Source organism: Dermacentor variabilis, chromosome 4 (genome assembly GCF_050947875.1).
Source record: "Dermacentor variabilis isolate Ectoservices chromosome 4, ASM5094787v1, whole genome shotgun sequence".
Lineage (NCBI taxonomy): Eukaryota > Metazoa > Arthropoda > Arachnida > Ixodida > Ixodidae > Dermacentor > Dermacentor variabilis.
The window spans coordinates 12,933,211-12,957,177 of NC_134571.1; the positions used below are offsets into that span (position 1 = coordinate 12,933,211).

Genomic DNA, 23,967 nt, shown 5'->3' on the forward strand with positions numbered 1-23,967 from the left:
CAATCTGTAATGTTTAGTTATCTCCCTGTAGTCAACATTTGGTTCCCTGTCAGCCCTAGCCGTGGCCCCTGGTGGCTCAGCTTGTGAGTCCTCGAGACACGGTGTCGGTCACCATGTTGCCACGGAGGGAGGAGTGCGTAGGCGCCCAGATGATATTGACAGCCTGCTGACCGTGGAAGTTTGCCAGGATTCATTGTGATTTCGGTGAAATGAGCCTTTTTGCATAATTTAATATTGCTGACTATTATTGTGGCCGGTGTGGCAGCCATTGCGAGAGCAATGGCCGATTCCTCCGCCACCTTGGCTCTGCTGGTTTTAATACATCCGCTGACCTTAGGATCACGTTCCAAGTTCACTGCAATGATAGACATATTCTGATTAGTCGTGTACTCTGCCACATTGACGTACACCATGTCCTGAGAGTGTTGGAATCTCCTCTGTATAGCCCTTGTCCTTTCCTCCCGCCTTTCCCTGTGGTGTTCGGGATGCATGTTTTTAGGTAGTGGTGGGATAATAAGCTGCTTCCTTGTGTCATGGGGGTCAATAAAATACGCTAAAAATGTTGCACTTACAGCTAAAAAATTCTTTCAGCGCATGCATTAAACATGTTAAAAGATATCTATCTGCTGTTTGCATCTCATTTATTATTATAATATAACATGCGCAATGTTTTTGAATTGAATCAACTGTTTCTTGTTATGCTTTCTTTTTGCCATATGTGTTATGTATATATCCCCCTCTCCACTTTTCCAAGTTTTTATTGTTTATGTGACGAAGTGTCTGCATTATAGAATTTCATTTCTTGGACCCATAACTAGCCTATGGCTACAGGTCCAAACAGTACTGGACACATTTTTATTGTGTTTTCATGGAAAAATAAAGAATTTGAATTTGAATGTCTACTTTAGTGCCATACTGTCATGCATATGTTATTCTAAGTTTGCTAAGTACGTATGTGTCTGCCAGTAAGGGTTTGTGTGAGTCTTTCGTAGTGCGCTATTGTCATGTTTAATTGACAGGTGACATCTGAAAGAGGTGGTTAAAGTCCGAGTTGTCAAAAGGGCAGCGCAGCACCAACAAAAGACCAAGGCACGAGCTCATGAGCCAGCCCGTCCTCATCTTCTGGGAGCAAGTGGCCCAAGCGCGTGGCGCAAGCACGTGGCATTACCCATCCTCCCAGAAGAGCATCGACTCGATGCTAAACAAATCGTTGACGGGCAGAAAGACTAATCCCAGGACAAACGCAATGGTCTAAACACCATGATTATTATGGTGTGCGATATGGTTTTAACCACACAACGTGCACAATCTCGGGCTGCGGTTGTCGGTGGCGTACTGGCTGGGTGCCATCCAGAAGACGTCCGTAATTGAGGTCACTCACTCGCCAAAGCACTTTGTAAGGGTCGAAGTACCAACTAAGAAGTTTTTCTGAAAGGCGTTTACGGCAGACAGGAGTGCAAGTTAACACTTGGTCACCCAGTTGGTAGTCAACTTGTGGCCAGTGGAGGTTGTAGTGTCGCACATCAATACACTGCTGTTTCCTGATGTTCACGCGAGCCAGTTGGCGTGCTTCCTTAGTGCACTGCACAAAACTCTCGGCGTCTTCATCAAGACTGTCAGATTTGTCACATGGTAACATAGCTTCTAACATTGCTTGAACTTCACGACTGTAAACAAGAGAAAACGGCATGAAGCGTGTGGTCTCTTGCACAGCTGTATTGTATACAAATGTGACGTACGGTAGTACTTCGTCCCACGTCTTATCTGCACGTCTATGAACATCGACAGCATGTCAGTCATCGTTTTGTTAAGCCTTTCTGTCAAGCCATTTGTTTGCAGATGATAGGCAGTCGTCTTTCGGTGCGTGGTGTAACTCAGTTGAAAAACTTCGTCAAGCAGTCTTGCTGTAAACGTTGCCCCTCGATCTGTGATGACACAGGTTGGGGCACCATGACGTAGTACGATGTTCTGTACGAAAAACTGTGCAACCTCATAAGCTCTGCCTTTAGGAAGAGCCTTTGTTTCAGCATAGTGGGTTAAATAGTCTTTGGCGATGATGATCCACTCGTTTCCGGAAGTAGACAACGGAAACGGGCCCAGGAGGTTCATACCGACTTGATCAAAGGGCCCTCGAGGCGGCTCGATAGGATTCAGCAATCCCGCTGGTTTCACATTGGGTGACTTTCAGCGCTGGCATTCACAGCAGGCTTGGACATATCTTTTAACACAATTGGCGAGCTTCGGCCAGTAGTACGATTTCCGTATCCTAGCAAAGGTTTGAGTGAAACCCAAGTGGCCGTACCCAAGCTCGTCGTGGCATGCGAACAGTATTTTGTCACGAAGCTCTACTAGCACGACCAAAAGATAGGTTTTGTTGCTGGCAGCAGAATTCTTCTTGTATAAGATTCCCTGTTGCAAATAAAACGACAATGCGCGAGCAATTTGTCGGGGCAGATGTATGTTGCAACCTTCTAGGTGTTCAATAATAGCTCACAATTCCCAATCTGCTCGCTGCCGTGCAGATACGTCTTCCTCGCTTATGGCGCCGAGAAAAGCGCTGTCATCCTCGGTATGTTGATCGGCAGGTTCAACAGGCGCACGCAGCAATGTGTCAGCATCTTCGTGTGTGCGGCCTGACTTGTACACGATGGTCATGTTGTATTCCTGCAGGTGCAAGCTCCACCGTGCCAGTCGTCCAGAAGGGTCTCTTAGGTTTGCCAGCCAGCATAAGGAGTGATGATCCGTCACAACCCAGAATGGGTGGCCTTAGAGGTAAGGTTGGAACTTTGCGAGTGCCCATACGACAGCAAGACACTCTTTCTCCATGGTAGTGTAATTGGACTCAGGTCGCGATAGGGTGCGACTGGCGTAAGCTATGGCGCTTTCACCGTTCTCTTGCCGCTGTATGAGCACCACACTCAGACCGATGTTACTGGCATCGGTATGAATTTTCGTTTCAGCTTCCTCATCGAAATGCCCAAAACAGAAGGCGATGCCAGGCGATGTCAAAGCTCAGTGAAAGCCACTTCCTGCTCAAAGCTCCAGATGAATGGCATGTCCTCTCTAGTGAGACGAGTAAGTGGTTCGTCTATTTTAGAAAAATTGCATATAAAGCGGCGGTAGTATGCGCACAGTTCCAGGAAACATTGAACGCTTTTCTTGTGGGTCGCGATAGGGTGCAACTGGCACAAGCTGTGGCCCTTTTACCGTTCTCTTGCCGCTGTGTGAGCATCGCACCCAGACCGATGTTACTGGCATCGATATGAATTTTCGTTTCAGCTTCTTCATCGAAATCTCTCTCTCTCTAGTGAGACGAGTAAGTGGTTCATCTATTTTAGAAAAATTGCATATAAAGTGGCGGTGGTATGCGCAGAGTTCCAGGAAACATTGAATGTTTTTCTTGTGGGGAGGAGTCGGGAAAGCAGCTACAGAAGAAGTTTTCTCGGGATCTGGGCAAACGCCTTTTGCGCTCACAACATGCCCAAGGAACTTCAGTTCTTCATAACCGAAGTGACATTTCTGAGGCTTTAAAGTAAGGCTGGCTGATCAGATTGCCTCGAGCACTTGCCACAGTTGCTTCAGATGTCCGGACAAGCTGTCTGAAAATATGACTACATCATCCAGGCAGACAAGACAGGTTTGCCATTTTAGGTCGGCTAGCACAGTCCATCATCCGTTGGAAACTTGCCGGAGCAGAACATAACCTGAATGGAAGTACTCGGAACTTGTAAAGTCTATCCAGGGTGACAAAGGCTGTTTTCTCCCGGTTGCACTTATCTACCTCAATCTGCCAGTACTCACTTTTCAAGTCAAGGGAGGAAAAATACTTGACTCGCCGTAGCCGGTCGAGAGAGTCATCTATGTGTGGCAACGGATAGACGTCTTTCTTTGTGGCATTGTTCAGTTTTCTGTAATCAACACAGAAATGGAGAGTGCCGTCCTTCTTTACCAGGAGGAACGGTGACGACCACGGGCTGTTTGAAGGTTGGATGACACCATTGTCAATCGTCTCCTTGACTTGTTGAATTGCTTCGCGTTCTTTCTGCGAAACACGATACGGCTGCTGGCGAATAGGACGTGCCTCGTCGTAAGTAATTATCCTGTGTCACGTGATTGGCATCTGACTGACTTTAGACGAACGAGCGAAGCAGTCCTCGAATTCACACAACTGTCCTCGCAGTGCCTCCTTATTGTCTGCCAACAGCTCATTGTTAATGTCGATATTTATAATGCTTACTTCATCGCTGCCACTTTCTACACAAGCGAAACACTCAATGATATCCTCCAAGGCTTCAGCGTAAGTGACCGCAGTACCACGGAAGAGGTGTTGGTGCTCATTTGTGAAGTTAGTGATCAAGACGTCAGCTTGGCCATCCCTAACGTCAATGATTCCTCGAGCTACGTCGATTCCGAGGGTAAATAGAAGCGAGATGTTGCACTCTGCAAGTACTTCGCCTTTGCATGTGCCTTCAGATGTTACCAGAATCGTTGCGCTAGCACGAGGTGGTATCGTGATGCTGTCATCGGAAATTCGAAGAACAGCTCTGCGGCGGTAGGCATCTCGTGTCGTCACTTTCTTTGCAGAGAACGAAATACAGCGTCGGCGGAGGTCAATGATGGCGCCATACTCTCGAAGAAAGTCTATTCCAAGTATCAATTCATGGGAGCATTCTCGGAGAACAAGGGAACTGATCGGAAACATAAAATTTTGAATTTGTACACGAGAAGTGCACACACCAAGTGGTTTGACATGTCCGCCAGCTGTCCGTACGTGCATCCCTGTCCAAGGCATAACAACTTTCTTTAAACTACTTGCCAGTTTTCCACTGATAATCAAGTAGTCAGTGCCAGTGTCTATTAAAGCAGTAACAGTTCGATCGTCTATCAGCACAGGTATGTTTATTGAAAAGTTGTCTCCAGCCCAAACATCGGTGTCGGCAAGTCTCCGTCCGTCTGAGGTGGTGTCGATTGGAGGTCTTGCACAAAAAGAATGTCAGCGGCCTCGCCTCGAAAAGTCGCTGACATTAGTTTTCCAGGCGAAGGCTTGGAGATCGTCCTTGCGACATCCGACTTGTACCTCTCCAATAGGATGGTCGTGGCGACAGCGATTGCGACTGGTGCCTTGTTGATGGTGTTGCGCTGAGTTGGGCAATAAAATCTTCAATCTCAGGTGCCCGTTGTCTGAAATGGGGTCAGGGTGAATTAATAGGAAAGCCCTGGAGTCCAAGGCGGCGGTACTGGCACTCTCGGTAGACACGACCCGCCTCACCACAGCAGTAACAGAGCGGTTGTTGGTTGGGCATGCGCCAAATGTCGGATTTACATACCGCTGGTCGAGCCTCTCCAAAATAAGGAACCACCTGCATTGACTGAAACATGGCATACGGGGTAACGGCAGGTAGCTGTGCTGGTGCAGGGATAGGGTGCCCAAATGTGTCGGCGTAAGTCGCACGCTGGTATTCACTCACGGTAGGAGGTGTCACCGGCGATGGGATGGTGCCTCTTAAAACATCAGCCTATGTTGTGTGTCATGGTTCAGCCGAAGTTGTGAACACCTGAAGTGGTGGAGCGGCCTGAAGTGCTGCTTCGTAACGTGGTACGCTGAGTGCATGCTGCACTTTATCATGCACAACGCTAGCTATTTAGTTTGCTGAAGGCTGCTGCACTTGATGCAGCTGTTGCAGACTATCGATCGAATAATCTCGCGAAGTGACTTGACATGAGTTGCGAGAGCTCCTAGTCCACTGGTAGCAGAGGAGAGATTCACTTGCCGTGAGTACTTGTGCGAGCGCTGGTGCAGGGCATTCGCCATGGTGACGGCTTCAGTAAGAAACTCTGCAACACTTTTGGGCGGGCTACGAACGAGTCCACCAAAAAGCTGCTCTTTCATGCCTCGCATCAAGTGATGCAGCTTCTTGTCTTCAGACATGGTAGGGTCAGCTCACCTGACGAGACGAACCATGCCTTCCACGTACATAGCCACACTCTCATTAGATTTCTTAATGTGAGACTGGAGGGTCCATTCTGCTCGTTCCCGGAGATGGGAGCTGGCGTAGGTGTCCAAGAGGCTGTGACAGAGCTCACACGATGATGTCAGGACATCTTTGCGGGTCTGGAACCATGTGCAAGCACTATCTAAAAGGCTGAAGTGGGTGTTTCGGAGCTTCACATAGTCGTCGCATCCATTGAACTCCGCTACGCGCTCAAAGTCTGCCAGCCAGTCTTCCACATCTTCAAGAAGGTTGCCGTGGAAGGGACTTGGCATGCGTGGTTTTTGCTGCGTGTAATGAGGAGGTACCGGAGCAGCCGTCGCAGGGTTAGTTGTGGTAGTATCAGATGTAGCACCCATACCTAAGGACATTGTCATTCTCGCAGGTAAAAGCTCAAACTCAGGGGCCAATCCCTGGATTCTCCGGCTGGCGCGGTGTACTGGTGTGAGCTCCGGTATCGGTCTAGCGTTCCTGCTGCTGGGAGGGGTCTGTTGTATGATCAAGAATACCCCACACCTTCACCAGAAGAATGTCAGATTTAATTGGCAGGCTACTTCTGAAAGAGGCGGTTAAAGTCCGAGTCGTCGAAGGGACACAAGACCAGGGCGCGAGCTTGAGCCAGCCCATCCTTGTCTTCTTCTGGGAGTAAGTGGCCCAAGCGTGTGGCACAAGCGTGTCGCACTATCGTATAGGCTTCTACAAGTTCTTCCCAGCATGTTGTGGACACCTAAGGCTAGGAGCCTGTCATTCAATGTGTTTATCGGCAATTCTATGGCTTGTTTGAATGACCATCTAATAATGCCTTCAATATTTGTCTTATCTAATACTTGGAGATTTAGGTAGGGGGTTAGATATACTATACGGCTAATGACAAAAGCCTGGACTAGTCATACCAGATTGTTTTTTTTTTTTTCATACCATAATGTCGATTAGCTATTCTCTTATTTAGTCTCGTTGTACGCTGTTTTCTAGTATTCTGATTGTTTCCCCCTTGTGGGTCAGAAACTTTTTGACAGTCAGTTTCCTGCCAAGCTGACGATAACTTCACATCGGTGTTACGAAGTGAAGCCAGCCCGGCTTTCATGCCCACTCCGCCCCTACAGCTGCAGTGTCGCCCGCAGTGGGCTGACACTTGAGAAAGGCACAAACAGCAGGGAGTGAATGTTTAGTCTGCCTCTTGCTTCAATGAGTCTCCTTGAGATTATGCAACCTCTAGTACTAAACATGTGGGAAGACAGCGCACATGATGCCATGCCATCTCGGGCACGCCCACTCTATGCACACGCGGCAGATTACCTCTATAACAGAGCATGTGGACTGCGTATGCACTATGCCATGTGCAGCCAAGGCCGTGCTAAAAAATAATCAAGTTTTCAATCAATCAATCAATTAGCGCAAAACGCAAACGCGCGGCCCGAAACAGAGCCAAGACAGCCGACAGCAGTCATACCCTCGAGTGCAACTGATCGCATTACCATGAGCTCGCTGTCCCCCAACCCTTTCCTTTTGCCCGCATAGGAAGACGGCACTCGCACCCCTGCATCTAAAGCATACAGCGCGCAGGACGTGATAGGATCTTATCGAACATATTTTATATGGAACATGATGCTGTTTCACTTTGGCGATCGCTCTTGGTCGAGCAGCGTGATATTCGAGAGGTGTGTTCGCAAGCAGCCACTTGTAATTCAACCACTTGACCATCTGCGTGTGCGGAAAATTTTCGTTTACAGTAGAACCTCATTGATACATTTTGGGAAAAACCGCGAGAAAAAACATACAAACTGGGAAAACATACGATCAGAATAACTAAAAAACTGACACACTCAACTACTGTTGACATCTACGTAATGCGAAATGTAACGTGGATTGTTGCAGCTCTAGCGGCCCGAGATGCATTTTGTTGTTTTCCTACTACGTAGTGTTTTAAGAGGGCGATGGGAAACCGAAACGAAATCAAGCTGGTGGGCAACGCTGGGTGCCGCCAAAGAGAAGTGCAATGCCCACGTCACGCCGCCTGCAGCAGGGAACGGCGGCAAGTTTGGATTATCGCCTATACTAAATGCATGCAGTATGCTACCAATGGCACTACGCACCATGCGCTGCAAAACAGATAGCTAAAGATGCTTATCGCAATAGGTTTTGCGGCGATAGCTCATCTCTCTAGAACTCCACGCCTCATAACCCACTGCTGTGACACTCCTTCCCTTGACACTCACTTTGCACAATCCTGCCTCTTCCTCTGAACCTTATAATATCAACTATGCCCAGTTGCTTACCAATCCTGTCTCTTGATGTTACATCTATCATTTTATTGCGGTTGCAATTATACGGACACTCCAGACACATTTCTGCCATCGTCGTCGCCGTGAGTTTCCGTATGAGTGAAAGCGTGCGAGGGTGAGCTGGCAAACGCTGTTCAATCTCGGGTATGCGAGTGAGTAACGCTGCCCAGATGCATGCCCTCTCCCATGGCGTATGAGGCAGGGGGTTGGGGGTCAGGCAAGGGAGGAGGGGCATTCTCCGGCGGCTGCTAGGGTGCCTCAATGTCCTCCTCGCACACCACTCCCTACAGAGTGGAGACAACCGCGGTGACTACTACGGCGTTGGCCATGCGAATCACGGACACCATAATAGACACCTTTGGTGGACACCACAGGGATGCATTGCCGGCGCTCATGTGTCTTGAAAGCAATCTGCGACGTGACCAAAGTGCGCGCCCGTGCGAGCCTCATCTTTCAAGCGATCTGCCATGTTTGTAGAGTGCGCGTAGTGCTGGTAACTTCGTATGCGCTGTGCTTTCCATGTTTCGTTTGCATTGAAGCGAGAGATGCATGAAGGTCAATTCACTTGCTGCTGCCACGATTCCTCACTCCAGAATTTGGCAGCGAGTTTCCATGCTCATCGAGCGAGATGTGTTCATGTTTAGCTGTGCGCATGTGACACAGTGCTGGGTAATTTAGTTTAAACATATTGGCAGGCTAATTGGTTTGAATCCGTGATAGAATGTGTAAGCGCCACTGAACAAGGATGTAGAAAGAAGCAGACACACAAAGACAGCGCTGTCTCTGTATGCCTGTTTCTTTCTACTTCTTCGTTGAGTCATGCTTACATATTCTATTATTGTTAATTTGGTTAGTAAGCGAATGTTTACAAGTTTATACGGTCAATAAATCTACTATCCTTACTTCATACAGCTATCTACTAATTTGCTATCACAATCGGTGCTTCGCCTTTCGGGCAGAACTGCAAATTTTTCTATTCCATTGATCACTGCACAGTTCTTAATGTCACTGTTTTGGCACCGTAGGTTAGTACTGTGTGAACGCTGTTACTCTGCCATAAATGACCTGCCAGATTCCACCAGGGGATACACTAGGGTTTCCATTTCGTGCTCAAAAATTCCAACGACAATGGCATTTTCGTGCTGCGTCCCCGCTATAGTGTAGCAGCAGAAAAGTGAAAACTCCAACCTTGCATTTGGCAACGGAATGCCACGCCCACTTGGCCATTGCAGCGTGTGATAGTACTCTGTTCTGTCCCTTTATACACGTGCCCAGAGAAGAGAACTCACAGTGCTGGTGGCCGCCCGGGGAAACAGGTCATTCTGCAGACGCAGCAGCCAGGCACTGTTGCCTGTGGGCCGTCGCACCAGCACCTCAGCCCAGCCACAACACCAACAACCACACACGTGACGTAGCACCAACCCTGCTCGGCCACCACCTCTGAATGAATAAATGGATCAATTAATTAATCACAATTCTAATGCCAGGAAAGTTAAAGAAATAAATGGCCACTCCTGCTTGCAGTTTGTCAAGATCGATGCTTTGGCTGTCTCCATTAGATGGCAACAATCTGAGCAAAAGGAACCGAGCTGCCATAAAACTGAGCTGATGTGTTTCACGTTTTTGGGGGAAGCTGTACATACATCCTAACCATGTTACCAGCAATTGTCTAAAGTTTAACTAATCCTCATGCAAGGGAAATCATGATTAAAATGTGTCAACTCTACATGAAATAAAATGTAACTGCCTTCTAGGATTTCATCCCGACAAAGGTTAAACAGCTCAAAACTGGATTTACTGTGTCTATGCGCAAGTCTATCATTTTTGTTATACTACTATCATTATCATGTCATCATCTGGGCACCTTCTAATCCTCAGATTCATCCTCACTGCATGAAATAGAAAAGCAGAACTTTGGCCAGCACTGCAATTCAAGCCCCTGCAGCAATGTGCAGGGGCTTGATTCAAGATTTAAGATACTCAAGATTAGCTCGATGAGCTAAGCTTGAGTATTAAATTTGTTGAAAGCTTAAGTGTGGCCTTGTTTCAATACATGCATGCAGCCCAGCTATTTCCAATGTAGCATTCATTCATAGCATGGCTTTCAGCACAACAGTCATTCTATTCCTATTGCAAGAATTGCCCTTCGCTGTGTTATATGTCACTCAATGAAGTATTGTCATGACACCGCCATTATAGTCATTGCTATCACTGTCTTGTCATCATTACTACTGTTGTATACAGTTGGGGAACTCAGCACATAATTACAGGAGTTCTACACAAAGTTTAGGCACTGTGGGTGGTCAAGGGAGTAACTGGTCTCACAGTAAGCGAGTTCAAGCTGAAGAAATGGTTAAATCCTGCTTTTACTTGGTTGTCTCTCCTCTTCTGTTTTCCTTTCTTCTTTTTAAGGGAGTCATTCGGGCATTACAGTGGGGAATTCATGGGAAAACCAAGAAGAAAGATTCCTCACGCAGCATTTCTCTACCAACCTTAGAACAAAATGAATTGAACATTGATTCACTTAAGCACATAAAGAGATATGACTGGGCTGTACACATGCCAGTACAGAGGACATGCACACACCTTGAGAACTCCTAATGGCATGTATTACAACATGTAAAAATAGACTTGTTTTATGCTTTCTGTCTGGCCTTTTGTTGACTAACTGAAATTTTGGTATTGTGTAGTTGGATGAACGCAAGGCCAGGAAACTAAGCTCACCCACGACGCTCAAGGCTGAGGTCATCTTGAGTTACTGGCAGGTGACGCAACCCAGATGCACGACCCGCAGCTTCTGACTGATGTCGTCGTCGCTGCTGCTGCTGTTGCTGCAGAGGATTCTGTTGATGCTGCTGCTGCATACTCATCTCAGCTCCATGCACAAGTGCTACAGAGACAGCACCAAGAGAAGAATTTGCAAGCGTGTCAAAATTGCAATGCCAGGAAATGCAAAGCTGAAAAAGTGCAGTGCAGCTAAGAGTCAAATTTGCAATCTGCATCAGAGAGTTGTCCTTGCAACACCCATGACTGGCCTGGTCCCCACTTGCAATGCCACTGTGGTGATGGGACACTTTTTGGGGTGCAATTCGGAATTGCCAGCATCAGCAAGCCAACATGCTTGCGTGTTCTTTCCCGAATGAACAAACAATGGGTGCAGGATTGACTGGCTTTCTCACATCCCAAGGCACATATGAGGCGCACCACGCACCACAGCAGGGCTGCACTGGAACCTAAGCTTAGCACTGCAACCAGTAAGATATGACATGAATAATAATTTCTTACATTTCTAACAAGGAAGATATTTTCACCACTAAGGTACAGCACGGTGCTGTTTCCAAAAGCTTCTGATGAAAATTTAGTAGTGACCAGACCAAGAAAAGCTCAATGACTTGTAACATGTTCGAAAGTGGTTTGTGGCCGAAACTTGCTTGTAAACGTGAAACAAGCTGAACAGAGCAGGTGTACAAAGCTCCTGCTTGCAATGGCATTGGTTCAAGATGTGCTTGCCTCTACCACCAGAAAGTGCTTTACTGTGTGCGACATATTTTTATGTGCAAAAAGTGCTCCATGCGGTTCCACATCCTCTTAAAGTGGCAATTAACCCTTTCCCTACTGCTGTTAAGTACATATAGTCATCATGAGTATTTGTACCAATGTACATGAGCAAAAATGCCTCGCACATAGAACCGATGATGACTACAGTCATCAAATTGTGCCTAGTTGCAATTTTTTCCACTAGATGGCCACACTTATCCACATTATCCACGTACAAAAGAACTAGGCAGCTTACCAGCAAGTATGCAGCCTGTAGGGTGGGCAGCACAGCAACAAAGAATGTCAAGCGGAAAGTCAGAGAGGATGAAATAATCTTATGGGTGGTGTCAATGTAAAATAAACCTGCCATAAGTAACTAATTAAGAGGAAAAAATGAAATCAGGAAAGAAACAATTTACGATAACTCAAAGGGAGGCTCATTACTTTTCGAAGCGAGATCAGGATGCCTTAGAACATGCACCTATAAAGCGAGATATAAGAAGGAAGAAGAAGCATGTGCTTGCTGCGGTAAGGCTAGGAAAACAATGGAACATGTTTTATTAGAATGTGAAGACACCTGCCCAGCGGTCGATTTAGGCACTACTGGCCTCCTTAAAGCCCTTGGGTTCATCGAGAGCAAGGAAAAAGTAAACATGTTCGCAATAGAGATTAGTAAGAGGCGATTGAAAAATTGGTGGAAGAAAAGTAGGGAAATGACAAAAAACAGACTACAAAAGGAAAGTTCACAATAGAGGGTCAGAAAATTTGGTTGTGGAAGTTCATAGTGTTTTTTTTTTTTTTCCTTCTTTAGCTAGGTAGGATATTGGGCAGTATAATAGCAAGAGCTTAGTGGTGCAACCCACTGCCCCGTGCCAAAGAAGGCGCTCATAACGTCCATCTATCACACATCCATCCATCCATGCCATTGTGCCTCGCCTTTCTCTTTATTGGTGCTGTAAGGAAGATAACGAACGTGAGCGCAGAGTCAGCAGCATCAGCAGCATCAAGCGCACGGCAGAGGCTCGAGCTAGGGGACTGTGCTCGGTACATTCTAGAACCAGCTGTCGTTACAAACCTCAATAAATCTCCTTTATGAGTGGTGGAGCCATGCAGGGTAACGTTCCACTCTACCATCCTGGAACTCCATTCTCTGACGCTACCCTCTGCCATGCCGGACGCCGACCAGCAGACTTTTCCATTGCCACTCGTACCTTGCGCTGGCAACGTTCGCCAGCGGGAGCCTCCCATTTTCAGCGGAACCAACAACGACATTGAAGAGTGGCTGTCGTCCTACGAACGGGTGAACGTTCACAATAAATGGAATGGCTCGGACAAGCTGGCTTACGCATCATTCTACCTTGCGGGCATGGCCAGTCTCTGGTTCAGAAATCATGAGAGGGATATCTGAACGTGGTCGGCGTTCAAGAGGTCGATTACAGAAGTATTTGACCGACCCACCGTCAGGAAACTCTCGAGCCGAGCAGCGTTTGTGTACATGCGCACAGGACACGGGTGAGACATTCGCCAGCTATACAGAAGACATTCTCAATTTGTGCAGGTGCGTGAATGTTGCCATGACACAAGATGAAAAGATCAAGCACGTCATGAAGGGAATACATAATGACGTGCTCCAGATACTTCTGGCCAAGGAACGACGCACTGTTGCCGACGTTACCAGCTTGTGCCAGAGCTATGATGAATTACATAAGCAGCGAGCTCTGACAAGGCAACATCCCACACCAAATGCGGCATCACTCTGCAACCTGACCACCGGCCCCGAACAAGCCTCCCTGATAACCCAAATCAAGGATTTTGTCCGCGAAGAGGTTGCACGACAGCTATCTCTGGTGTCCGTCACTCAGTCTGCCAGCATTTTGCCGTCTCATCTCCGTAACGTGATCCATGAAGAAGTCGCGGAAGCGCTGCCGGCTGTTCACCAGCAGGATGCTGTGGCTACACCGGTCACTTATGCTAGGGTTGCTGCAATGGCGCCTCGCAGTGTGCCCATACGTCGCTTCCAGCAGCCTGTGCACTGCCCTCGCCCTTCCGTCCATTGGGCCACCACTGCCGTCGCTAACCCGTGGCGTACACCAGACAATCGCCCTACATGCAAAGCATGTAGGTATCGCGGTCATGTCGCAAGGTTCTGCTGCCGCCGATCGCAAGCGTTCGATGACGATCGAAGAGCGCCCCATGTGACGCCTGATCCAAATGCACCTTACGGTCCGTAGGGCGCATTTTGACCACTTCGACTCACCAGATCGCTTCCAGACTGATCGCCGTCCTCGCTTCGAATGCCTCCGGTCACCCTCCCCATCTCTAACGAAGAGGGAAACTGGACGACGCAGTTCCCAAGGCAAGAACTGTGCAAGCGTCGACATGCCGAAGTCCTCCTCCTTTACCCGTCAATGTCATTGATGCGTTTATTGAAGATGTTGCTACAGTAGCCCTCGTCGATACCAGTGCCGCTATTTCAGTTATGGATGCCAGGTTTTGCTGCTCGCTTCGTAAAGTGATGATGTCTCTGTCTGTATTGTCACTTCGAACGGCGAGTGCTCAACCCATTCGCCCTACCGCTGCTTGTACAGTCCATGTGACATTACATTTTATACACGATTGAATTCATAGTTCTTTCATCGTGCTCCCATGCTGTTATTCTAGGATGGTATTTTCTCTCACGCCACAATGCCATTATCAATTGTGCTCGGGCTGAGATTGAACTTTCCCACCTTGGTGACCTGGCCTTGGTCGATGCTCATCCTGCCGCTAAAATTGTCGTGAGAGAAGACACCTGTATTCCCCCGTGCTCTTCAGCATTCATACCAGTCTCGTGTGGTACTATATCCGACAGGATGGTCTTCATGCCATCTCATCACTTTGTTACCCGAAAAGCGCTTCCTTTGCCCTTTGCAGCTCTTGACCTTGCCGCCGGTGTCAGCACAATGCCCATTTACAATCATCTTTCATCACCGCTATCACTTCTCTGGCACGAATGCCTTGGTTACGACGAGTCGGTCGATTCAACACGAATTGTCTCCGTCCTCGACGAAGTGCCTTCTTCTGCCATCCATGAACTGAGTTGAGTGCCCTTTCTTTCCTTGACTCAACATGGACTGGTGTGTTCAGCCCATTCATCGCCATAGATCTGACACATTCGCAGTGATTTCAACTTCTCACAGTCCTTCAGCACTTCCGCCGTTCTTTTGACGTTGCGCAAACATCTCTTGGCCGTGCATCGACAGTCGAGCATCACAGCAACACTTGCTCTCACTCACCGCTGCAACAAAGACCATATTGCGTGTCCGCTATGGAACGTCGCATCATTGCAGACCATGTCGATGAGATGCTCTGTCAAGGCGTGATTCAACCTTCACAGAGCCCACGGGCCTCTCCCGTGGTACTCGTCACAAAGAAAGACGGTTTCATCCGCTTCTGTGTTGATTTTCGATGGCTAAACAAGATCACGCTGAAGGACGTCTACCCATTATCACGCATCGATGATGCTATGGACTGTTTGCAGGGAGCCGAGTTCTTTTCTTCGCTGGATTTGCTTTCAGGCTACTGGCAGGTTCCGATGGCAGAGCTCAATCGCCCGAAAACTGCCTTTGTCACACCTGACGGCTTGTATGAATTCAATGTCATGCCTTTCGGACTTTGCAACGCACATGCCACGTTCGAAAGAATGATGGATACTGTTCTGCGTGGCCTCAAATGGAAAATCTGTCTTTGCTATCTTGATGACATTGTGGCATTCGCCCCTGATTTCGCAATGCACCTGCTCCACCTCCAGCACATACTCACTTGCTTGGCCAACGTTGGGTTGCAACTTAACCTGAAGTGTCGATTTACTGTTCGTCAGCTCACAATTTTAGGCCATGCCGTGTCAAAGGAGGGCATTCGCTCGGATCCCAAGAAGCTACATGCTGTTACTGCGTTCCCAAAGCCTACCACTATGAAAGAGCTCCGCAGTTTCATCGGCCTCTGCTCTTACTAACGGCGACTCGTTGGAAACATTACGACAATTATATCGCCTCTCACGCAGCTCCTTGGTGGCGCTAGAGATCTCTGATCATGGTCTCTGGAGTGTGACGCTGCCTTCACAAACTTGCACCATCTTCTCATGATGCCACCCATTCTTTGCCATTTTGACCCTCAAGCGCCAACCGAAATCCACACAGATGCAAGCAGTGCAGGCCTTGGCGCTGTGTTGGCACAGCGTCAACCTGGCCACACAGAATACGTTGTCGCATAGGCGAGTCACACGTTAACCAAGGCAGAGACCAATTACAGCGTAACAGAAAAGGAGTGTTTGGCCATTCTATGGGCCGCTTGGCAAGTTTCACACATATTTATATGGCAAATCTTTTGACGTAGTGACCGAACATCACGCACTATGTTGGCTGTCGACGCTAAAAGACCCATCAGGCCGCCTTGCCTGCTGGGCATTGCGAATTCAAGAATATGACATCCGTGTGGTTTACCGTTCCGGGCGAAACCACTCCAACGCTGACATGCTATCCAGATCACCACTTCCCCCGGAAACCAGTCACGACACCTCCTACAAGTACACATTGTCCTCCCTGTACTTTGAGACTATCGCTACTGCACAGTGTAACAATCCCTGGACTGCATCTCTGTTCGACCTTCTCTCGGATATGTCAAAAGTTCCAGCGTCACGAACGCTTCAGCGCCAAGTTCCTCATTTTGCAATTCGAGACCAGCTACTGTATTGACGCAACTATGCCCCAGAGGGACACACCTGGTTACTCGTCATTCCGAGAATCTTGCGATCAGAGCTCAGCTGCTCGTTCCACATCGACCCTCAGTGTAGCCACGCGGGAGTCTTCAAGGCCTATGAAAGACTTCGACACCGCTATTACTGGCGGGGAATGTACAATTTTGTTCGAAACTTCCTCCGCTCTTGTCATGAGTGCCAACGCCGAAAAGTGCCACCGCACATCTCCGCCAGTGAATTCCAGTCTTTTACAATCCTCATGCCGTCCCTTTGATCAGGTGGGCATCAATCTCTATGGGTCACTTCTGTTGACTCCTACTGGCAACAGGTGGATAATCGTTGCAGTAGACCACTTAACCCGTTATGTGGAGACTGCTGCTCTACCAAATGCTACAGCGCAGGATGTTGCCAATTTCATACTACGCCGTTTTCTCCTTCGTCATGGAGGTCCACGTGAACTTTTAAGCGACATAGGTGAAAGAAGTGATGAGAACAACTGCTTGTTGAATGCGCTATTGTTCATCGTAAATGCACTGCTTATCGCCCACAGACTAACGGTACCACGGAAGGCTTTAATCGAACACTTGGTGACATGCTCGCCATGTATGTCTCACCCGATCACTCTAATTGGGACCTAGTTCTTCCGTTTGTCACCTACGCCTACAACACCGCAACTCAGGCCACTACCGGATTCTCAACTTTTTACCTTCTTTACGGCCATCATCCTTCACACACAATCGACACCATTCTGCCCTACCGGCCGGACCCATCCGAATGCCTGCCGATCGCGGAAGACGCCAGACACGCTGAAGAATGTTGCCAGCTGGCCCGCCGATTCACCTTGGATGACCAGAACCGTCAAAAAGCCGTTCCCGACACTCAGAACTCGACTCCTACTTTTCTCCCCGGTGCCCTTGTCTGGTTCTTAGTGCCACACTGCAGGCCTGGGCTCGCTTCAAAACTCCTTCCAAAGTATGACGGGCCATACCGCGTTTTCGACAGAACATCACCCGTTAATTACCTGGTTGAGCCACTAAAACTGCCGTCTGACATGCCACGTCATAACCGCAAAGTCGTTCACATTCAGCGTCCCAAGCCATATCACCATTCTACCGTCCTTCCAGAAAACTAAGTAGCCAGGATGGCTCCTTTATTTCCGCAGGACCATTGTAAGGAAAATAACGAACATGAGCGCAGAGTCAGCAGCATCAACAGCATCAAGAGGCTCGAGCTAGGGGCCTGTACTTTGTGCATCCTAGAACCGGCTGTTGTTACAAACCTCAATAAATCTCCTTTATAGTACCTTCTCTCATGCTTGTATAAGAAACATGGCTGCCTTCCTGCCAGACGGGAATCTAAGCGCATGTGAAAAAATTATTCTGACAAATCTTCATCAGAAGACAGCTCTATAGAGCTTTGCTCGGACACAGAACATGATGTGTTCTCCTCTGAGGACTTGTATGACGTCGATTCTGTGCGTGGACTGAAGGTTCTTGTCAATGCAAGTGAGTTACTTCCCGTCAATGTGTCAAATCCACCCGCTGCACTGTCACTTTTTCCCTTCTCTGTGTACATGTGTTTTGCATCGTTTAGATTATTCTTGTGAGGATGCTCCACTCTCACGCATCCCCTGATATGTTTTTCCTGCATGGCTCTCATGCCTCCTGTAATCCGGCTTTTTGGCGTAGCTAAGCACCGCTGGAGGGTGGTGTGGTTGCAGACAAGAGATGGTGCGAATGTTGCACTGCTGACACCACCTAACGGTGGGGTTACTTGGGCACAAAGGGGAGAAGCCTGTTCCTCTTTGGTTTGGGGTCGGCTAGCTGCATGGATGTTATTTCATGCGCTTGCTGGCCGTTCAGGGGACCATCCTGCAAAAGGCTTAAGAGCAGGACACTGGAATGGACGAACACGATCGTTCGAACACACCATCATTCACGTGACCGTACATGTTAACAATTAGGTGTTGGTGTCCTGCATGGGGGTCAAAATATTCACTTGCAATCTGGTTGAGGCGAGTCGGACTTGCTCGATTTGTCGTGCATCCATTCGCATTTTCTATGTGTTGTGATTCAGCTAGCTGCCAGTGATGCAGGATAGGTGCAATAAACAGGGCCTTGTGATTGTTTGCACTACTGTGTGGTCGTCTTTTTGTCTCAAGTGCACGTTTGAGATCCCACATTTTCTATTCAATTTTTTTTTTTTTTTTGCAGTGTATCGAGCCCCGCAGGGCACTGTTGTGCAGAGAAGCCTTCTTCAAACTTTTATTTCACACAATTTGGGAAATGAAGCAACCTTACGGAATTAAAAAAAAATTATTTGAAACAATTTTAGAAAAAAAAGCTTCCACAAACTAGACGAAAGAAAAGACATCTCGTTGATTTGGTAGAACTTTCGTTATTTTTCATAGTATGAAAATGGTTAATTAAATTCATTAAGAACTTGCTTTGACCACATTTCTTGCATATTCATAGCCATGAAGAGTGTACAGTAGCAGAACAAATTAAGAATATTCAATTCTTCAGTGAGTTTTGTCAAGTTTACAGAATGTTGACTCCATGCAAGAACTCTTCGTGAATGTCAAATATGAAAGCATAAACTATTTCCTGTCTAACACACTTGGAAGCCACATGACAAGTATGCCTGAAGTAATACATTGTGAAAAACAATGAAAGAGGTGAACCCACCTCGTGACGCGATACTGACACCCAGTGCAAAGTTTCAACCTGTTCTACTAAAACACGTTACACATGTTACTCAAACTTGCAGAACAGGTCAAAACAGAAGTGTTTCCAGATGTATGGGACACATTTTAATATCATTATTTTCATCAGTGCTCTTGCTTTTGGTGCATTATCTTGGTGTGCACAATTGTGCACACAGTGGCTGAAAGTGACATTCCCATGGCCTGCTTTCTCTAGAGTGATGGGCTGTAGAATTTAATGATATGGAAGGATGGATGAGAGAAGAGAGAGGAAGAAGAAGATCGGAGATTCTGGCAGCTGCGTGTTGTTGGTGGTCAGCCATTTTGGCTATTCTGACTCAACCTGTATATATATTGTAAATATAGTTTTTATATACTCGCAACACCACCATAACATATTGGTGAGAGGTGTCGGGCACCACGGTTGGAAACGGAGCTCCACAGTGGATGTCGCAACATCGTCCGCACCATGAATGACGGTGAGCATGCAGGATCAATGTCGTTGCCACCTCCAACGTCACTGTCACCAGCTACGTCACTGTCACCTTCGGTTGTCGTTGTGCAACCCAAGGATACTGGAAATTTCTGCGGGACCGATGGCACTAACGCTGAAGAGTGGGTGGCCATGTACGACGAACGTGTGAGTGGAATCAACAGATGGGACCCTACGTTTATGCTAGCTAACCTGTTGTTCTACCTAAGAGGCATGGCAAAGGTGTGGTACGAAAACCACGAAGAGGAGCTAACCAGCTGGGACCAATGCAAAGAGAAATTGACAGAGTTGTTTGGCAAACCAGCCGGCCATAAAATTGCCTCAAAGCAGGAACTGGCTTCCTGTGCCCAATCCCCCAAGGAGTCCTATGTCTCGTACATCCAGGAAATGCTGGCACTTTGTCGTAAAACCGATCACGACATGACAGAAGCTGAGAAGGTAGGGCATGTGCTTAAGGGCATTGCTAACGACGCGTTTAATTTGCTCATGTGCAAGAGCTGCTCTACATTTGATGCAATCATTAAAGAGTGCCGACAATTCGAGCAGGCCAAAAGCCAACGCATCTTGCAACCATTCGCCAGACTTCCCAATACTGCCGCAACGTTGACGTGTGAAGATCAACCCACACAGCAGCATGCGTCACCATCAGAGGACATGGTGCGAATCGTTAGACGTGAACTGGATGCGATGGCACCATCAGCTTTCTGTTTGCGTAGCCCTGATGCTACCACATTTTCAGTTCCCCTCGTACAAGCCATCGTTCACCAGGAACTTGAAAACATTGGTTTACAGTCTGTGTATGCTGTCGCCAATCCCAGAGCTAACGAATGCCCTTCTACTATTTTTGCTCCACCCCAACACTTCTCTCCATGTTATCGCAACCCAACTGAGTGGAGAACTGCGGACGACCAGCCGATATGTTTCACTTGTCACCGCATTGGTCATGTCGCCCGATACTGTCGCAGCTCGTGGCCCTCAACACCTCGCACGCCGACCAACCTGAGCCGTCTTAATGGAAATACCCACAATGTTTCACCCATCACTGAGTCTAACAGCGCCACCAACTCTGCTTGGAACACATGGTACAGCCGCTCACCATCACCGCGTGGACACCAGTCTCGTTCACAGCAAACAAGTCGCCCATCTTCCCGTTCCCCGCAGCCATGTCGCCTTTCGTCCCCTGTGGCATTTGGCTGCACCCTTTCGGAAAACTAGGAAATGCAGCCCTCGGAGGTGGTGTTGCATTGTCGACTACTGCAGCAAATCCTCTCTCTGTGACCACAAGGAGAAGTTTAATTGACGTTAAAATAGACAGCATACCTGTCCAAGCACTCGTCGACACTGGAGCCCATGTGTCTGATGAGTGCTAGCCTACGTAGACATTTAAAAAAGGTCCTCACCCCAGCAGCTGCCCGAGTGCTTCGTGTGGCCGACGGCGGCGTGCTGGTTGTTCTTGGAATGTGTACTGCATGCTTAATTATAGCCGGCCGCACTACTTGTGTTCTCTTTGCTGTGATTGACAACTGTCCTCACGACGTTATCCTCGGACTGGACTTTGTATCCACTCATTCTGCTCTCATCGACTGCGCGAACGGCGTTTTTGAGTTAGAACTGCCTCAACTCGCCGATGCTCCGAGCATCGACCCACCGCACTTGCGCTCGCTTCACGCTGGTCGTCGTTACCGGAGCAGTTACTTACGTCACTTTGACCGCCCAGCCACAGGTTCCTGACGGCAAATATGTGCTTCACCCCATCATCGACGTGCTTTTGAACCGGAACATAACTGTTCCGCATACGTTTGTCACGGTTACAAATAATGACGTCGTTCTACCGCTTCCTAATTTCAGCCTATGCCCTCAAGTGCTTCTGGCCAGCATGTTCTTGGCCAGCGTTTCTAGTGGTTGCGAATTTGACATTGAGAGTCTGAATGCCGGGAGTGGCTTATTAGCGCCAATTGCAGCTGACAGCTCTGGTTCCTTAATGGATAACTTCGCGAAAATGATTGCACTTGACCTCACCACTGCACAGGCCATGGACATACGACTCCTGCTTGAATCGTACAGTGACATCTTTGATTTCGGCAACAGGCCTTTAGGCCAAACATCCATTGTTCATCACCGTATAAATACTGGTGATACGAATTCTATTCGTTGGCATCCCTATTGCGTATTGCATGCTGAACGTCGCGTCATCCAGTTAGAAGTGGACAAAATGCTCCGCAAAGGGGTCGTCGAGCCCGGCTAATGTCATGACGGTTTGGTCTATGAACTTGTTGATGCTATATACTGACAAGTTCACTGGAATGGAAAGGGTGTGGCAAGAAGCGCATTAAAAAAGGGCATGGCATGTGGCCTTCTTTGTGTTATGAATGAAAGCACTGGATTACGAAAAAGAAGCAGCGGGAAATCACACGCTCAGAATGCCGATAAATATACAGTGCAATGCAACTTGAGAAATAATATTGAAACATCCAAGAATTTAGAAAAAAAGATTGAATCGTTGTGACCACACCTCACAGTTGCCGCAGGTGGCGAAGTCCCTATAACGAAATTATTTTTGAACAGCTCTGATAGCATCCAAGCAACAATGGTTGCTTGTGTACTGTCAAATGCTCATATTCTGCGGCATAAAGCTCACGGCACAGTGCAACAACGCGCTCGCAGCGAAAGCGAAACATTGTGTGCGGACATGCATGCAGACGTGCAGTCGGTCGCTGCGAACCCTTGTGATCGCTGCATTGAGGCTTCATTCTGTTATGATCCATTTGGTTATACAGAGAGCCGACTATAAGAACATATTTCACATAGTTTACTCTCAGCGTCTGCTTACCTTTCATGCAAGAAACCAGTTCGAGAGACTCCAGCGCGGCACCCGCGCGCAGTGACATTCACTGTACGTATTCGGTAAACAGATAGTGTCTGCAAATGATTCTGTACTTTCAGTTTGCCCAAGATTATTATTTCGACAGTAATAAACTTCAGTCGTTTTGAGAGCCCTTACAGAAATATCCAGGAGGGTTGCCACACTGTGTTTTTATTGCGCACCATAAACCGAACCTATGAGGAACACGCCGCGTGATCCCTCATACTATGCAAGAGAGGCGCTCCTGACAACAGATGGCGATTCTGTAAGTCCTCACCCTCAATAGCTTTCAAGCCGGCGGTAGTACCTATAGTGCCGCTTCGATCAAGTGTCACTCAGCACTGTTGACATTTGCAATACAGTTAAACCTTGATATAACTAAGTCAGTAAAATTGAGTTCTGCTCAATATGATGATATATGGAGTTTATTGGCACAAGATCCAAGGATGGCCAAAGAGCGCCAAGAAAGAGAGCAACAGATGAAACAGAGAGGAACAGATGAAAGAGATACAACACAGGGCAGAGCCCTCCTGGAAAAATCACATCATTGAAAGGAACACCCTCGTCGCTGAAAAGGAGGTGCGCAGTAGTGAAGATAGTGGGAGATTTAAAAAAAAATGAGAAAAAAATATTGTGTAAACATACGATAGATGGCAGCAACACACAAGTGTGGTGGCTTTGGACCACAGTGTGTATATCTGAATAGAGAATTGCCGTCGTAGCAGTGCGCAAAGTCCAGAAGCCACACCTCCCATTTTCAGACATGTGTGCAACCATGCCCACCTAGAGGTGCGTTCCGCACATGCTAAAAAAGGAACCTAGGCTGAGAAAACCCAGACAGAGGAGAGAATATGTTTCTAGAAATATACAACAAATGGCAGAACCACCTCGGAGCTCGCCAACAACTTCATGTTACTGTGCCTATCCGAGTGGAGAGAATGGAGAACGTACAGGTATGCCAGTGACATGGCGGGACAGAAACGCAGAAACATACCAGTATGTCAATGACACTGAAAGGATTAAACATGACAATCCCTATTATTCATTGCAGTTAAAATTGAATGCACATTACTTTCAAGTCACAAATATTTTACTTTGTTCATAGAAGTTATTCATGCACTCCACCTTTATGCTTTAGATTCTGGATGTGCTTCTTGCTTGTCTCAACTTCTAATGGCTAATGACTTGAAATGAAAAGTAAATCATCCTGCTTACCACTAGGCACTTCCTAGAACTCGTAATACTGCACACTGATGCACTAGTTGGCAGCACACAGTGGTGGGCACGATGCAGAGAAAACAACACATGATTTCCCTGTGTATCACACCACACAAAGACACAAGTAGTGGAGAAGAGCAGTGAT

The 23,967-nt window shown here is 47.6% G+C and overlaps 1 protein-coding gene across 9 annotated transcripts in view; it reads right to left on the bottom strand.

Annotated features, from left to right (window-relative positions):
• gig (TSC complex subunit tuberin) overlaps positions 1-23,967 on the bottom strand; it is a 161,109-nt gene that overhangs the window by 39,490 nt on the left and 97,652 nt on the right. For all 9 annotated transcript variants that reach the window (XR_012827283.1, XR_012827284.1, XM_075688130.1 and 6 more), the window contains 2 exons: positions 10,997-11,162; positions 9,562-9,712 (listed from right to left, as the gene is read on the bottom strand). Coding sequence is in view for 7 of the 9 variants with exons in the window: in XM_075688130.1 (XP_075544245.1) it covers positions 9,562-9,712; positions 10,997-11,162 (317 nt within the window). In the remaining 2 variants the exon portion in view is untranslated. The remainder of the gene's footprint in view (positions 1-9,561; positions 9,713-10,996; positions 11,163-23,967) is intronic.